Source organism: Heptranchias perlo, chromosome 1 (assembly GCF_035084215.1).
Source record: "Heptranchias perlo isolate sHepPer1 chromosome 1, sHepPer1.hap1, whole genome shotgun sequence".
In the NCBI taxonomy this organism is placed as follows: Eukaryota; Metazoa; Chordata; class Chondrichthyes; order Hexanchiformes; family Hexanchidae; genus Heptranchias; species Heptranchias perlo.
This window is the reverse complement of record NC_090325.1, coordinates 70,967,308-70,986,471: the sequence shown is the minus strand read 5'-3', so window position 1 is coordinate 70,986,471 and position 19,164 is coordinate 70,967,308. Positions and strand designations below refer to the sequence as shown.

The 19,164-nt window shown below is 41.2% G+C and overlaps 1 protein-coding gene across 1 annotated transcript in view; it reads right to left on the bottom strand.

Moving 5' to 3' along the window:
- The window catches only part of ipo11 (importin 11), a 711,960-nt gene that overhangs the window by 364,592 nt on the left and 328,204 nt on the right, over positions 1-19,164 (bottom strand). Inside the window, exon 21 of the mRNA XM_067986592.1 lies at positions 16,891-17,006. Within this exon, the coding sequence (XP_067842693.1) occupies positions 16,891-17,006 (116 nt within the window). The remainder of the gene's footprint in view (positions 1-16,890; positions 17,007-19,164) is intronic.

The following is a 19,164-nucleotide window of genomic DNA, read 5'->3' as shown; positions in this document are numbered from 1 at the left end:
TCTCCTGGGCTGCGAGCAGCAGTACCCGAGAGATCAATTTTCAGTTCCAGGAGACTCCCAGCCAATCTGGGAGGGTTGGCAACCCTACTCCACATATATCTGCCTGCAGCAACAGAGCAAGGCTCATACAGTACGTGAAGTTTTACTGTATGACCACAGACATGTACAATTTATGATATATTCTTACTCTATTCTACATTTTCCTACAGCATTCTTCTGCTACCTGTGTGCGCGGTAGGGGCGGAGAGAAATTAACCCATACTTTTATCACCCCGAGGTTTGATTTCCCCAGTGCTCTCGTATCTTTCTTCCATCCTCCCCAAATTACAACTCATTCTGAATGATATAACCCATATCCTCACATACACAAAGTTGTGTACTTCCATAATCCTCACAGCCATGTCAATATAAATTGGCCCCCTGAAACCCAGCAAATTGATTTTGTCCTCACAGCTGGAGGTGCCATGGTAGGAGATGAACTCCTGACCTCTGCGTTGCTGGTCCAGCACCATAACCACCAGGATACCATACCCTTGGGAACAGGATGCCTGGGATTGGATGAAGCAGTGCAGAGAAAGAAAAAAGATGTAATATGCCATTTAGCATCTTGCCCATAATAAGCCCAGGTTGAAGAGATGGTGGAACTCTACCATGAGTCAGTATCACATCTAACAGTGGCTGGTGAGAAGGTAATGCTTCATTCTCCTTCCGACAGGCCACGTGGTAAAAAGGTGCAATCTCTCATTCCCGAAAGGGCCACAGAAAAGTCAGCATTTCTCTATTTCAGCCTTGTAATTGATGCTTCTTGTTCTTGCAACATAGCTTAGATAAGAAATCAGGCAGATTGAGGGGAAGAGTGCTCAATAAGGTTTAACAGACGAGATAACCTATTTCTGGGTAAATTCATATTAACAAAGCAACATATTTTAAAATGTTCACTTTACCAGCTTTTTAAAAATATATAATTGATTTCTGGCTCATGGTGCATTGTGGTAATTACCATAGATCATGTCCTTGCAGAAAAGGGAGTAAAGTTAGCCATGAGCAACGTCATGACAGTGAGGCTGCTGCCTTCACAAGATTTCCAAGAAATTAAAAACTTTACAAGACAATGGAAGGTTAGTTGTCATAAAAGAATGTTGACGAAAAAACCTGTTTTACCACTGTATGTGTAATTAAATGCTGTCTATGACCTATTTTGGCGTCTCTTTCTGATGACCTTTTCAAATGTTTGAATTTAGAGGTGAGACTCTCACTGAGTCAGAAGGTTATGGGCTTAAGTCTCACTCTGGGATTAGAACACGTAATCTAGACTGATACTTCAATGCAGTACTGAGGGACAGCTACATTTTCAGAAGTGCTCTTAAACAAAGTCCGTTTGTCTGTTCAGTTGGGTATAGAAAACTCCATGGGGCTATTTGAAGAGCAGCAGGGTCTCCCCACTGTCCTGGCCAACATTACTCCCTTATCACCAAAATCAGATTGACTGGTCTTTCACCTCATTTGCTGTTTGTGAGACCTTATTGTGCACAAACTGGAAGCTATCTTGGCTGCATTACATTTTAAAAGTAATTTGTCCTGAGAACATGAAAGGTGCCACATTAATCCAAGTGTGTTTGTTCTTTCTAACTTAAGTCTTTCTTAACAGGTGTCTTGTTCATGGTCTACTCCAAAGAAAGTATTTTCTTGACAAAATTATTTTATGCAAACGTCAATAAAGCAGATTTTCACTCCCTCCTCCCTTTAAAACGATCATGAATCACAAAGTGTAGTGTCAAAAAGAGCAGGAATGAGATCTGATTAAGTACAATGCACAGTTTCCCATCAAGCCTGCATACAGTGAAAAATTATGAACATAAGAAAATAGAATACCTAATGCTCTAACACATATTGTATTATTGAACATTTGTTTACATTTGATAAATCTACCTGATTGCAAATGACTCAACTGATCTTCGATTTTCAACCCAACATTGCTGTTGGCAATCAGTTTTAATAAACCTGACCAACATTAGGACTTCCCAGAATGGATTAGAGGAGCATCATTGTCAGGAAAAACCATTACACAAACACACAATAAATTGCATTAAAATTTATCATTGCATCATGTGGAATTAAATTATCGATATTAATTTTCAGCTTTCACAAACAAGAAAGATTTACCAAACGAGTTATTCCTTCCAGCCTTTAAACACTGCAGCAAAAGCACATCAAAAATTTGACAAATAATACATTTTTGGTGTTTAGTGGAAATGTTTTTGGTTTAAATCATTTCTTTTCCAAAGGACATTGCACATGGAATATAAATTGCCAGTGATTTCAAGTCCACAGTTATATTGCACATCATAAATTTCTGAATTTTGGGTGCTATTTCTGTTCCACTCATCACTGTCTTTTGAAGACAGCTTTTCAATGAAAAGTTACCACTTTTTTCCTTGGTCACAAGCAGCAAACTGTTCAATAACAAAAGGATACTGTACTAGCAAATCAAACATCACAGTTCACTAATGAGTTTCATTGGAACTGTGAAATTAAGCTGCTAAATGAACAAAGATCAATTTGCTGACCCTACTAAAGATGAACCATTATGCCTGACACAAAAAAAAGTTTTAAATCAGACTTGCTGCTAAGGTTCTCATTATACTTGTCTAACCTTTTCACACAGAGACATCCCCACAAATGAAAAATTGTTTCAGCATGCTAATAGACACTAAGTTAAATCGTTGAAGTCACTCAGGTTAAAACTGTTCCATTTAATTTTTCACTCTTATCTTCTAACAAACTTCATTTGTAGGCATGAACTAATGGTGATCCCACATTATCAAAAATATCCTCCCTCTTATCAAGTCTTGTTAACTTTTCCTTCCACGGGGAAGCAGCATCTATTCGATGCAAGTGAGCCTGAATTACAAACATAGCTTTGAGCCTGAAACCAAAATTCACAAAGTTTCTGAAAATATTTGGTAACTTGCATTTTTTTTAAATAGTGGTGTGATCATTTAAAAAGTAACACCATACAGTTTATCAGTAATTAAATTGCAATATATAATTTATCCTGATGAAGTATCTTCACCCAAAATGTTATTATATCTTTTGTCTTTTCAAATATGCTGTGTATTTTCAGCATGTTTGTTTTCTTTTATTTACATCCATACCATTTATCCTATTATTTCACATAGGATATTAATATTTTTGTACTAGTAAAAAAGTAAATTAATAGTATTTTCTCTTATTCTGTTAATAGTTATCTATTAGATCTATCACTTTCAGGTTAAATTAGACATGATGGTTTTGTCTTTTTCCAAAGGTTCCATGTCAAGAAAGTTTTGTGACTGAAATATCATGGCTGTAAAAATCTGCAGCTGTTTTGGTTTACTCAAATCCCAACATATCTTTGGTGGAGTACATCAGCACAGTTGGAAGCAATGCTGGGACCGAGTTACACCAGGTCCCAACCTAGCAGTGAACTTTCTGGGATGACTTTGGGAGGACTGAGCATCTACTTTCCCCTTACAAGGCCACTGACGTAAGGGTACGGCAAGGGCTCCCAAATGTCATAGCACCCGGGCCTTCATTTGGACCCAGTGCATGGTTGGTGTAGGTATAGTTGGCTCAGGTATGCCTGGTGAGACCAGGCACACCAGTTAACCAAGGGGCTGACATGGGGAACACCTGGGAGTCTAGGCTGGGGTTGTGGCCTGGGCCCCCTGAAGATTGGTTTCCAATTTTTGTTTCTGTAATTTTAAAACAGATCCTTGGCTTTCTTTGGAGTGGCAGGGAGAGGGGGGTGGGGTGGGAGACCCAGCACCTCCAGCCTGAGATTCTGTGGCCTGACTTTTTAGCCGCTTCAGCATTTGGGGACGGAGGGATGAGACAGAAGAGGGCAGATGTGCCCTTAGTCCACTAAAGACCAATGGCATATAAATTGCACAGCCTCCATGGCCCGTCCTTCACCCCGCAGAGTCAGCAGTAGAGGTCTGGGGCGGGCACATCTCGGCCCTTACGCCGAGACGTGCCACCTGCAGATTTAGGGTGCCCATATCTCTACCTCTTACAGAATTGCTGGAATAAGTATTATCAGGCCTAGAATGAATAGGCATTATTTTCAGAAATTAGATGTGATAGCTTGATGTATCATGTAATTTGGTCATGGAAGCCTGTTGTCCATTGCCATGATACACTCAGCAAAGGGAAACAGAAAACTAAGAAATTATTACATTTCTATGGGCATTATATACAAAGTAGCACCTTGGTGTGTGTTTCAAAGCAATAACAAGACTCAGGGCTAAGATGGCATTAATAAACAATTCAAGTTTCATCCCTGTAGTTTATGATGCCAATTCAACTCCTCCTTATGCTATGACTTGTAACATACTGCAGACGATGTGCAAGACAATATAAAATAACTGGGAAGAGGTTGCTTTGGAAAGGGTATTTTATGTCGAATTCCCGCTTGAGTTTTAGGAAGAATGACCACGCCAGTGACAACACAACTCCAGAGTAGAATTTATTCAAGAGATAATGGCATCTGTGGCTCATTCCAACACAAGATTCTGCACAAAATGTCTGATCATCAGTAACCTCCAAACCATATAAGATAGAAGCAGTAAATGTGAAGACATGGCCCTTTATAACATTTGGGACTGTGAGGCAATTCAAATGAATAGTTCCAAGTGTCAGCCTTGAACTCAGTGATAGCACTCTCACCTATGAGATAGAAGGTAGTGGGTTCAAGCCTTACTCCAGAGACTTGAGCACATAATCTAGGCTAACACTCCAGTGCAGTACTGAGGGAGTGCTGCACTGTTGAAGGTGCCATCTTTCAGATAAGATGTTAAATAGGGCCTCGGCTGCTCTTTCGGGTGGGCATAAAAGATCCCATGGCACTATTCAAATAAGAGCAGAGGAATTCTCCCAATGTCCTGCCCAATATTTATTCCTCAGCCAACATCACTAAAACAGATTATCTGGTCATTGCCATTTGTGGACCTTGCTTTATGCAAATTGGCTGCCATGTTTCCTTACATTACAAGAATGACTAAATTTCAGAAGTACTTCATTGGCAGTAAAGCGTTTTGCGACATTTAAAAGTATATATAATGCCAGTTCTTTCTTTCCATTAAAAGTAGCAAATTCCTGCTATCACCTCAAGCAATCTAAATAATTTGATTTGAACAGTCCCTCAAACCAACAACTGCTTAGAGGACAAAATTTGCATTATTCTACTCAGGTTTAATTGTTTAATGTGTGAAAGCATGGTTTATGTTATATTTTTCAAAGAAATCTTGTAACGGAAATCTAAATAATAGAATTCTTAGAATATCCAGTTTTTAAAAAGATTGTTCTGTGGTTTTGTGGCAAATTTGGCAATGGAGCTGTTACAGCAACTGGAGGGAAAGTAGAAAAGTCTTTTCCCAAAGTACTTAATTACTGCCTGTCTCAGCCCACAAAATAGGAATTTAAACTCTGATCACAGGGACACCCTGGAGAATCTCTGTAGCACTGACATTACTGCATTAGTAGTAAACCTTGAGAGATTTTAGAAACCTTTGTAAATAGGGATTCAGGACATAAACTGGTAAATTCCTGCATCTTTACAAGAATCTAATGGAGATTCAACATCAACAATACATATCACTGTATTGGGACCCTTATGTCTCCAGGAAACAAATAGTTGCACTGTATTCGTTCTCGCTAACAAAGCCATTTCTGTGTAACCAAGAGGAAAGTTGATTACTCAATGTATTACTGAATATGTATACTTTTAAAACTAAACTGTGAGTGGTCAAACAGCTGAGCCATTAAACAGAATAACCAAACAAACATTTTACAACTAATTCAAAGGTATGTTAATTAGGCTACATTTACACCACAAATGTATCATTGGTTTTGCTTCACACCAATGTTAAGAAGTTATTTAAATCCAGAGTCAGGGCCTGATCTGACTCCCTCCATCAGGTGGAGATGCCGGTGATGGACTGGGGTTGACAATTGTAAACAATTTTACAACACCAAGTTATAGTCCAACAATAAAATAAAATTGTTGGACTATAACTTGGTGTTGTAAAATTGTTTACAATTTTCAACCCCAGTCCATCACCGGCATCTCCACATAATGGCTACCATCGACACCACAAACTGCCGGCTCACAGTGGAAAGGATATCCAAGAAGATTGCGCATATAGACACAGACATCAAGTTTTTACAGAGCTGCAAGAAAGCAGACAAGATCCCGAAAGGACTACAGATCACGAACCCACTCAAGTCCACATACAACTCGGATTATGCTGAGAGACTCTGCCGTCGTACCTCTCGCACACTCCGCAACCATCTCGTACACCAACTCGACAGCAGACGCCGCAACCTCAAAACTAAGATAGAGTCCATACTCTCAACCTGTACTCGGGACACAGCAGACCAGCTACGAGATACCGCCAAACAGACGAGGCAACGGAACTACGCTGCCGACATGAAAACCAAGAGCAGGAAGCTTGAAAAACTCGGCATCACCACCAGCATCGACCAAGCTTCCCCTGGTACCACGGTTGCAACCACAGGGAAGTCTATCGTCAATTTGTCCGACCACACCCTTCAACCAGACGAAATCGAAGTTCTCAGCCGAGGGCTCAATTTCTGCCCCACTACCAAAATGGACCCAATTAGTCTCGCGGCGGACACAGAGGAATTCATCAGGAGAGTGAGGCTCCGGGAATTCTTCCACAAACCCCAAGATTTCAGCAGTGAACCCAATGAGACAATCAACGATCCGGAACAGCAGACAGAGGGATCCGCGGTACAGCAACCGAAGAGGAAAGAGTCACACTGGAGGGTCGCTGCCCTCAGCTTGACATGTATGCTCAAGCTGTCAGGAAATGCATCAATGCCAGATTCATCAGCCGCACTCAGAAGACAGTCCAGAATGTCACCCGAGCACAACGCAATGCCATCAACGCTCTCAAGACCAACCGCAACATCGTCATCAAACCAGCGGACAAAGGAGGAGCCATCGTCACACAGAACAGAATGGACTATTGCAAAGAAGCATACTGACAACTGGACAACCAGGAACACGACAGACGGTTACCCGCAGATCCGACCAAAGAACACACCCACCAGCTCAACAAACTGATCAAGACCTTCGATCCAGACCTTCAAAGCATCCTACGCGCTCTCATCCCACGTACTCCCCGCGTGGGAGACTTCTACTGCCTCCCAAAGATACACAAAGCCAACACACCCGGACGTCCTATCGTATCAGGCAACGGAACCCTGTATGAGAACCTCTCTGGATACCTCGAGGGCATCCTGAAACCCATCGTACAGGGAACCCCCAGCTTCTGTCGCGACACTACAGACTTCCTACAAAAACTCAGTACCCACGGACCAGTTGAACCAGGAACACTTCTCACCACGATGGACGTCTCGGCACTGTACACCAGTATCCCCCACGATGACGGCATCGCTGTGACAGCATCAATACTCAACACCAACAACAGCCAATCTCCAGACGCCATCCGACAACTCATCCGCTTCATCCTGGATCACAATGTCTTCACCTTCGATAACCAGTTCTTTACCCAAACACACGGAACAGCCATGGGGACCAAATTCGCACCCCAATACGCCAACATTGTCATGCACAAGTTCGAGCAGGACTTCTTCACTGCACAGGATCTCCAACCAACACTATACACCAGATACATCGACGACATTTTCTTTCTATGGACCCACGGCGAGGAATCACTAAAGAGACTACACGATAACATCAACAAGTTCCATCGCACCATCAAGCTCACCATGGACTACTCCTCAGAATCAGTTTCTTTCTTGGACACACGAATCTCCATCAAAGACGGGCACCTCAGCACCTTACTCTACCGCAAGCCCACAACAACCTCACGATGCTCCACTTTTCCAGCTTCCACCCTAACCACGTCAAAGAGGCCATCCCCAATGGACAGACCTTGCGAATACACAGGGTCTGCTCAGACGAGGAGGAACGCGATGGACACCTACAGACGCTGAAAGACGCCCTAGTAAGAACGGGATATGACACTCGACTCATCGATCGACAGTTCCGACGGGCCACAGCGAAAAATCGCATAGACCTCCTCAGAAGACTAACACGGGACGCAACCAACAGAGTACCCTTCGTCGTCCAGTACTTCCCCGGAGCGAAGAAACTACGCCATGTTCTCCGCAGCCTTCAACATGTCATCGATGACGACGAACGCCTCGCTATGGCCATCCCCACACCTCCACTACTCGCCTTTAAACAGCCACCCAACCTCAAACAGACCATCGTTCGCAGCAAATTACCCAGCTTTCAGGAGAACAGCGTCCACGACACCACACAACCCTGCCACGGTAACCTCTGCAAGACATGCCAGATCATCGACACAGATACCACCATCACACGAGAGGATACCACCCACCAGGTGCATGGTTCATACTCCTGTGACTCGGCCAACGTTGTCTACCTCATACGTTGCAGGAAAGGATGCCCCAGAGCATGGTACATTGGCGAGACCATGCAGACGCTGCAACAACGGATGAACGGACACCGTGCAACAATCGCCAGACAGGAGGGTTCCCTCCCAGTCGGGGAACACTTCAGCAGTCAAGGACATTCAGCCACCGACCTTCGGGTAAGCGTACTCCAAGGCGGCCTTCGAGACACACGACAACGCAAAATCGTCGAGCAGAAATTGATAGCCAAGTTCCGCACCCATGAGGACGGCCTCAACCGGGATCTTGGGTTCATGTCACGCTACACGTAACCCCACCAGCGAACAAATGTTATCTGTTTTTAATATGACGGGTCATTTGCTGTCTTTCTCTTCCTTCCGGATGTTTCTATGTTTCTGACTCTCTCTCTCTCTTTTTTTTTTGGTTGTTTGTATATCCGTTGGCCTTGTAGGTAACACCTCTCTGTCTGCACACTGTGATTGCCTTGGCAACAGGCAGTTGGAAAGACTATCTATAATCACCAGGTATTGTTCTGTGATTTATAAATGCGAAGGGTTCAAGGATTTCAAGCGGGTAAATGCAATTGGAACTATATGCACGCGTGGAGGGTAAATGCAACATGGACTGATTGGGCTAACTGGCCGGTTTCCATGTTTTAACCTCTATGTATTTCTATGTACGAGAACCTTCAGGATTGGTGCAAAAGGCAAGTACAAACTCTAAATGGTTGATCATGAAACTGAAGCCAGTATTATGAACCAACAAAGTAAATACTGGAAGCTGTGCTATAGGTACAGCATTTAAGTCCTCACTTCAGCTGTAGCATCACTGGTGGAGAAAAAAATTATTGGAAATTCCCCTTACAATTCAGGAGGTATGTATGACTCCATACTGACGTATAAAATAAAAAATTACCCCAAGAACATCTTAAATACTGTAATTATTTTGGAATTGAATATTTAAATTATTAAATACTCAAATACATTTGCATTTCTTTTAAATTCTTCATTAAATATTTTTCAATTTGGCAAATTAGCTTTTTGCATGTTTCCAGAAGTGATTATGTATGAAGTTGACACAAAATCTGGAGATTTGTCATTTACAAATTTTAACAATACTGAAAATCTGCATGCTAAAGTTGTGTTTTGTCAAGCCAGGAGTTTTATAAAACAAAATGAGAACATTTGAAATTAATATACAAATTACAATTTCCCTGCATCACTGGTATAGTCCTGCAAATATCATGATGGAAAATCCTAATCTGGGTAACACTCTAGATGCATTTATACTACCATTTCAGCCTTGTTGAGGAGCTCTTCAGAAAAGGTAGTAACTCTGGGGTCGGGTCTCAAACTCACTTCACAGGGGAAATTGTACAAGATTCCCTGAAGGGGTAGTCTCTCACTGCTTGCATTTGATACTGACGTTATATTTTTGGGCCTTTGCCAACCTCATTATTCCAGATCATTTTGGCTCTCACACCTTCAATAGTGTCTATCCTTCCTTTAAAGCAGTCAGTAAAAGCCCAGGTAATGAACAGCAAACCCTGTCTGGTAATTGCTTTTAGCTTCTGGGCTTATCCTATATATCCGTAAGATCTGACTCCACTCTTCAAAAGACATAGAGCATCACATCATATCTTGTTTTAAGTTTAAAATATCAAGCAAATGTATTTTACAGAAGATGAACAAGCAATTACCAGTCATACCATAGTTATATATTTACAGTGGACTTCCTCATACCTAAAGCAAGTGAACACAGTAATAAAAAGTTAACAACTTAAAAAAATTAAGCTAACCTTAGTAAATAACTTTTCAATAATAGTGCTTCTTTTCCTTGAATTTCCTACCACTATGGAAGCCTAATCAATCTATACTGTTTCTTGGAAAGTCAAGACAATTTTTTTCCCTTCCAGCAGGTTCAAACTGATCGTCCTATTCAAACAGAATCAGTCTTTTATATCCCAGGAGAGTGTTATCGGAACTTGATGGATTTTGAACATCCCACCACTCAAATTTAAAAAGGAATTATCAGTCACATACAAATTAAATCACAACGTAGTGTTTAAATTTTCAGGACGTTCTTAGCACTTTTTAAAAAACACCAACAATAACTTGCATTTATATAGTGCCTTTAACACAGTAAAACTTCTCAAGGCGCTTCACAGGAGCATTATCAAACAAAATTTGACATCAAGCCACATAAGATGATATTAGGACATGGGACCAAAAGCTTGGTCAAAGAGGTAGGTTTTAAGGAGTGTCTCAAAGGAGGAGACAGAGATGGAGGTAGAGAGTTAGGGTGGGAATTCCAGACCTTAAGGCCATGGCATCTGAAGGCATGGCCACCAATGGTGGAGCAATTAAAATCAGGGATGCACAAGAGGCCAGAATTGGAGAAGCGCAGAGGTCTTGGAGGGTTGTAGGGCTGGAGGAGGTTACAGAGATAGGGAGCTCGAGGCCATGGAGGGATTTGAAAACAAAGATGAGAATTTTAAAATTGAGACGGTGCCGGACTGGGAGCCAATGTAGGTCAGTGAGCATAGGGGCGATGGGTGAACAGGACTTGATGCGAGTTAGGATATGGGCAGCAGAGTTTTGAATGGTGCAAGGTAAACGCATCAGAGTTGGTATAAATATTTAGAGACTATGAATTTTCCTGCTTTCTCAAAACAATTAAAATTTAACAGTGAGGAGAGAAGTTTAGGCATGTGCTCTTTTCATAGAATCATGGAATGATACAGCATAAAAAGAGGCCATTTGGGCCACCATGCCTTTGCACGCTCATTGAAAGAGCTTTCCGATTAGTCCCATTCCTTTGCCTTTTCCCCATAGCCCTACAAATCTTTCCAATTTATCCAATTTGCTTTTGAAAGTTACTATTGGATCTGCTTCCACCACCCTTTCCTCCTGGCGCCTCTGGTTCTTTTGCCAATTACCTTAAATCTGTGTCCTCTGGTTACCGAACCTTCTGCCGCTGGAAACAGTTTCTCCTTATTTACTCTATCAAAGCCAACATGATTTTGAACATCTCTATCAAGTCTCTCCTTAACCTTCTCTGCTCTAAGGACAACAATCACTGCTTCTCCAGTCTCTCCACATCGGAACATGAGTAGGCCATTAAACCCCTCGAGCCTGTTCTGCCATTCAATGTGATCGTGGCTGATCTGTAACCTAACTCCATCCACTCAACTTGGCTCCATGTCCTTTAATACCCTTGGCTAGCAAAAATCTATCTATCTCAGATTTAAAGGTATTAATTGAGCTAGCATCTACTTCTTTTTGTGGGAGAGTTCCACACTTCCAGTACCCTTTGTGTGAAGAAGTGTTCCCTAACTTCTCCCCTGAATGGCCTGGCTCTAATTTTAAGGTTATGTCCCCTTGTCCTAGACTCCTCCATCAGCGGAGAAAGTTTCTCTCTACCCTATCAATTCCTTTCAAAATCCTAAAAACCTCAATCACCCCTTAACCATCTATATTACAGGGAATACATCGAGTTACATCGAATGTACAGCACAGAAACAGGCCATTCGGCCCAACTAGTCTATGCCAGTGTTTATGCTCCACACGAGCCTCATCCCTCCTACTTCATCTAACTCCATCAGGATACCCTTCTATTCTTTTCTCCCTCATTTGCTTATCTAGCTTCCCCTTAAATGCATCAAAACTGCATGCCTGAACTATTCCTTGTGGTAGCACGTTCCACATTCTTACCACTCTTTGGGTAAAGAAGTTTCTCCTGAATTACCTGCTGAATTTATTAGCAACTATTTTATAGTTATGACCTCTAGTTTTGGACTCCCCCACAAGTGGAAACATTTTCTCTATGTCTACCCTATCATTATCTTAAAGACCTCTATCAGGTCACCCATCAGCCTTCTCTTTTCTATAGAAAAGAGCCCTGGCCTGTTCAGCCTTTCCCGATAAGGATTTCTTCTCAGATCTGGTATCATCCTTGTGAATCTTTTTTGTACCCCCTCCAATGCCTCTACATCTTTTCTATAATATGGAGTCCAAAACTGTGCACAATATTCCAAGTGTGATCTAACCAAGGTTCTATACAAGTTTAACATAACTTCTTTGCTTTTCAATTTTATCCCTATAGAAATGGACGATGCTTGATTTGCCTTTTTTATAACCTTATTAATCGGCAATGCTACTTTCAGTGATTTGTGTGTCTATACCCCTAGATTCCTTCACTCCTCTATCCCGTTTAAAATATTATCCAAGCAGTATGAGACCTCCTTATTCTTTACTACCAAAATGCACCACCTCACTCTTACCTATATTGAAATTCTTTTGCCAATTGCATGCCTATTCTGCACGTTTATTAATGTCCTCTTACATTTTGACACATTCTTCCTTTGTATTAACTACACACCCCCCAATTTGGTGTCATCCGCAAATTTTGAAATTGTATTTCCGATTCCTGAGCCAAAATTGTTAATGTAAATTGTGAACAAGAGTGGTCACAGCACCGATCTTTGTGGAACATCACTTCCCACCTTTTGCCAATCTGAGTAACTACCTTTAACCCCTACTCTCTGTTTTCTGTTTTGTAGCCAACTTGCTATCCATTGTGCTACCTGTCCCCTGACTCCATGAGTCTGCAATGCGGTACCTAATCGAAGGCCTTTTGAAAATCGAAATATATTACATCTACTGCATTACCCTTGTCTACAATTTCTGTTGCTTCTTCAAAGAATTCAATAAGGTTGGTCAAGCATGACTTTCCCTTCTGAAATCCTTGCTGACTATTCTTCATTATATTCAATTTTCTAGATGTTTTTCTTTTGCATCTTTGAGTAAGGATTCCATTATCTTTCCTACCATCATCATTAAGCTAACTGGTCTATTGTTCCCTGGACTTGTTCTATCTCCCTTTTTAAATATAGGAATCACATTAGCTGTCCGCCAGTCTTCTGGTACTATTCCCTTTTCTAATGATTTTTTATATATGTGTAATAGTGCCTCTGCTAGCCCTTCCCTAACTTCTTTTAATATGTGCAATGCAATCGATCCAGACCAGGGGTTTTATCCTCTCTAAGTTTGATTAGTTTATCAATTACCTCCTCTCTTTTCTAACATAAATGTCTTTATATCTTTTTTGATCTCTTCTTCTAATGTCATGACCACCTTGTTAGTCTCCCTGGTAAATACTGAGGCAAAGTAACTATTCAATAATTCTGCCATTCACTGTGAGTTTACCTTGTGCGTCCCTTAATGGCCCTACCCCTATCCTGATTTTTCTTCTGTTATTTATGAGTCTGTAGAATACTTTACTATTTCTTTTTATATTCCTTGATAATTTGATTTTGTAGTTCCTTTTTGCTTTCCTAATTTTTTTTTAAACTTCTTTCCTAACCTCTTCATATTTCCTTTTGTTATCCTCTCCTTTATTGTCTATGTACTTAAGAGTATGCCTTTTTCTTTAGTTTGAATTTTACCCTTATCTCTTTATTCACCCATGGTATTTCATTATTGGCTAGTTTGTTCTTACTTTTTTGAGCAATAGATTTCTCCTGAATTCTACTGTTCATTGTTTTAAATATTTCTCCCTGCTGTTCTATCTCTTTGTCTGTCAAGTTTTTTTTCCAGGTTACCTGCCCTAGTTCCATTCTCATCAACTCAAAATTAGCTTTCTTCCAATGTATTACTTTGGTCTTTGACTTACTCAATCATTATTTTAAACCTTATTATGTTATGACCTCTACCACCTAGAAGGACAAGGGCAGCAGGTACATGGGAACAACACTACCTGCACACTCCCCTCCAAGTCACACACCATCCCGACTTGTAAATATATCTCCGTTCCTTCATCATCGCTGGGTCAAAATCCTGGAACTCCCTACCTAAAAGCACTGCGGGAGAACCTTCACCACACGGACTGCAGCTGTTCAAGAAGGCGGCTCATCACCACCTTCTCAAGGGCAATTAGGTATGGGCAATAAACGCTGGCCTTGCCAGCGACGCCCGCATCCCTTGAACAAATAACAAAAAAAAATTCTTAACATGTTTTTGTTCCCTGACCATTTATGTTACCCTTATTCCTTACCTTGCTCTGACCTTTACTCTCATCTCCTTTTTATTTTATTTTCAGACTTGTTATTTTTTTACCACAGCCCTCCCCCGGTCTTACCAGTTTAAAGTCCTATCCACAGCCCTATTTATCCTTTCCGCTCGGACACTAGTCCCATTCCGATTCAGGTGGAGCCTGTCCCAGCGGTAGAGCTCCTTCCTGTCCCAGTACTGGTGTCAATCTCCCATGAAATGGAACTCCTCCTTCCCACACCACTCTTTCAGCCACGCATTCACCTTCTTGATCTGTTTATCCCCATGGCAATTAGCACATGGCGCGGGTAGTAATCCTGAGATTACGACCCATGGGGTCCTTTTTTTAAATTTAGTTCCTAACTTCTGATATTCTCTTAGCAGAACCTCCTTCCTTTTCTTCCCTATGTCATTGGTCCCAACATGGACCACGACAACTGGATCTTCCCCCTCCCTTTTCAAGTTCCTCTCCGGTTGCTCCAAGATATCCTTTACCCTTGCACCAGGCAGGCAACACACCCTCCTGGACTCTTGGTCACGACTGCAGAGGACATAAGAACATAATAATTCCTTCCCCTCCCTTATGTGGCGGAGTGTCTTGATCTCGCACTCCAGCTCATGTCAGAGATGTTTTCTGCAGATGTGGTTATCCGGGACAGTCTCACTGTTTACAAACTTCCACATAGCGCAGTCCCGACACATAGCCTGCACTGCCATTTGTAGTATTTATTTATTTATAGTAATTTAATTCTAGATATAATAGAATTACTTGAGATCCAGATTATATTTTGTAGATGGATTTAGCTTGGTTACAAATTAATCTGAAATCAATTAGTCTTGTTTATTAACTTCTTTATTTTAGTATCCCCTTAACTCCTATTTATTATGTACACCAGATTTTTATTTAATGCAATTCAGATTCCTTTAATGTTGGTATCCTCTATTTAGTTAATTTTATCCCCTTAGATCGAATTAATTACTGATTATTTATTGATATATTGACTTATTTACTACTGCCCCTTGGTTTAAATCACTTAGCACCTCCTTCCCCCCTGCACTAAATTCCCACGCTCACCAAATTCCCGTCGTCACTCCGTTTAGTAGATTCACCCAACTCTCACCAAGTTCTGTGCTCAAATTACTTTTCAACAATTATTTGGAGAGAAAAATATAAAAAGGCAAATATTTAGTGGAAATAAGGGAACTAAATGACCTGCCAGTCATCGGTTTTCTTTCTATATCGAGACTGTACCTAGCTGTTGATCTGAACACTGTGGAATCAACTTATACAAATTATGAATTTCACTCCTTAAATGATTTTCTCTATACTGAAATAAAAACTTAGCAGGACGGAACTGTTAATACCAAAAAACACTAAATACAACTGCGTTCATTTTATAGTCTTTTCTTACATCATACCCTGGAAATAAACTGCAAAAATAGCAAATAATATCAATCCTCCAAAGATATCACAAACCAGCAGCCATCAGTATTCTTTCTAGTATGTTTGGCTGCAGATGCACAAGCCATATTCTGCAAGCCCCATGCTCATTTACAGACTGTCCTGACCATTGGACAAGATGGAGAATGCATATTTGACATTTCGAAACAAGTGGCACATACTGTTCTGATGGCAATGCAACTAAGGTTTGGCAGCACACAGCACTAACCAGTGAGTAAGTGGCATCATCCGAGGTTGGCATTCCCATGTTGATATTAAATTCACCAGAGTTTTATCACCTCAGGTTTTGCAAAAGAACAGGACACTTACTGATATCATTAGTTCTCACAAAAGATGTTCTTTTAGGAGGAGTTGTATAGTTACACAGCATTCCAGGATTCATTTAGGTTCATGTTTCAGACAACTAGGGCCTCCCATTTATCAAGCAAAATGTTCAAGAAATCAACAAGTGTGACAATCATCCAACTTTAGTCTTCGGGCAAAGTTTCACTTAAGACTTGTATTTTGACATCGGATTCTCCACTTTCTATCTTCCATTCAATTCTATTTCTGCCAAAATTCACTGTACCATTTTCAAAACTGAGTCATAAATAAAGAGCATTTATCATATTACTAAGATAGATAGATAGTTATCAGTAATTTTAACCTTATAAATTATGTTGAAATCTGCATACCTCCGTAAATATAGGATTCAGTGAAGGCTTCATTTAAAAAAACTCACTCACAATGCAGGTCAAGGTGAAGTATTACGGCAGCATTGCCATCTGGCTTTTTGCCGACAAAATACGACTATGACTGACACACTGAATAAGTGAAGCTGCAACAACAGAAGTGTAAGTATGCTCTTCAATGTGATGCTCATTTCACAAAAGAACTCAACATCAAAGTTTCTCAGCAAGGCCAACTCACCACAACTCTAAACCATCCTCCAGGAGGTAAACATGGGGGGGCTGAGAGACATCTGTACTCAGCTGAATGACTGGCAGCAAGAATGGGTAAAGATTTTTGCTGTCTGCTCCCAAACCCTACAGATAAGAAAACAGCAGGAAGAGTGATCAAATAATTCCATTTCACAGCTGGAAAAAAATATTTAAAGTATATATACACATATAATGCAAATCTTCAAATATAGTATGCATATTTTGACAAAAAAAAGCTCAAAAGTGATGGCTGTGTATTATACACAGATACTACAACAACTTACATTTTCATAGCACCGTTAACATAGAAAAATAACCCAAGGCACTTCATAGAGAAACAAGGATAAAATTAGACACTTAGTGAAAGGAAAGGATATTAGAAGGGGTGTCCAAAAAAGGTGGGTCCTTTAAGGAGGGTCTGAAAGGAGGAATGGGAGGCGGAGATTCTGAAAAAGCTGTCAATCACCCATGCTTCACCTTTATTCCCCCCACAAAACAAAAATTGCCAGATCCACACAAAAGTTTAATTGACCTGGAATTTGCATCCACTGGCTATATTCCCATGCACCTCAGTATACTAGATTCACATTTCTCTGCTGCACTGTAGCCTTTGACAGTGCACAGCTGAATATGTCAACAGTTCTAAAGCCAAAAGTACATGTTGGGGAAGGGGAGAGGAGATTATACAGGTGTATCTTCCAGAAGTTTGCAGTCCAAAATGCAGGGGTGTTGGATATATATTATACATATGCATACTACATTCAAATAATAAATGCATTCTTGTTCTTTCTCTAATTTTTGCAGAAAGTATTTTGAATGCTTGTACATTTAATGTCACTGAAAATAATTCTATCCTGAAGAATTATCTTTAGTCTTGGAATGTTGACCGACTTGATTGTTTCTTTAAAGATGCTGCCTGACCTGCTGAGTATTTCCCGCTTTTTCTGTTTTTGTTTTCTGTACTAAATTACTGTAGAGTCAAGTATGCAGTTAGCAATCTGTATTATGTTCATGGTCTCATCTTCGGTAATAGACTTAATCACATTCAGTTCAAAACTATTAGCCATTAGTGAATAAACCACCTCTGTATCACAACAGGGTAGATCTTGACTTTGTGAGATAGTGTAAAAGGGTGACAGCGAGTCGACAGCCCGTTTTACATCTCTCCCGATTGATTTCAATGGAAATAAAAATCGGGAGATGTAAAATGGACTGCCGATTCGCTATCACATAAAGCCAAGATCTACACGTGTGCTAACTTTACAATCTTTTATTTGTGATTTATGCCTTTGTCTTGCATGGTAGAATATGGAAAACACTACCATCGAAGGTCCAAACTCCACTACCACTTGACTATCACCAGATTAACCAGCATGTACTCTGGGTGGGGGACTTCAATGTCCATCACCAAGAGTGGCTCGGTAGCACCACTACTGACCGAGCTGACCAAGTCCTGAAGGTCATAGCTGCCAGACTGGGCCTGCGGCAGGTGGTGAGCGAACCAACACAAGGGAAAAACTTACTTGACCTCGTCCGCACCAGTCTACCTGTCGCAAATGCATCTGTCCATGACAGTATTGGTAGGAGTGACCACCGCACAGTCCTCGTGGAGACGAAGTCCCGTCTTCGCACTGAGCACACCATCCAATGTGTTGTTTGGCACTATCACCATGCTAAACGGGATAGATTCAGAACAGATCTAGGAGCTCAAAACTGGGCATCCATGAGGCGCTGTGGGCCATCAGCAGCAGCAGAATTGTATTCCACCACAATCTGTAACCTCATGGCCCGGCATATTCCTCACTCTACCATTACCAACAAGCCAGGGGATCAACCCTGGTTCAATGAGGAGTGTAGAAGAGCATGCCAGGAGCAGCACCAGGTGTACCTAAAAATGAGGTGCCAACCTGGTGAAGCTACAACTCAGGACTACATGTATGCTAAACAGCAGAAGCAATATGCCCTGGACAGAGCTAAGCGATTCTACAACCAACGGATCGGATCAAAGCTCTGCAGTCCTGCCACATCCAGTCGTGAATGGTGGTGAACAATTAAACAACGGGAGGAGGAGGCTCTATAAACATCCCCATCCTCAATGAGGGCGGAGTCCAGCACATGAGTGCAAAAGACAAGGCTGATGCGTTTGCGACCATCTTCAGCCAGAAGTGCTGAGTGGATGATCCATCTCCGCCTCCTCCCGATATCCCCACCATCACAGAAGCCAGTCTTCAGCCAATTCGATTCACTCCACGTGATATCAAGA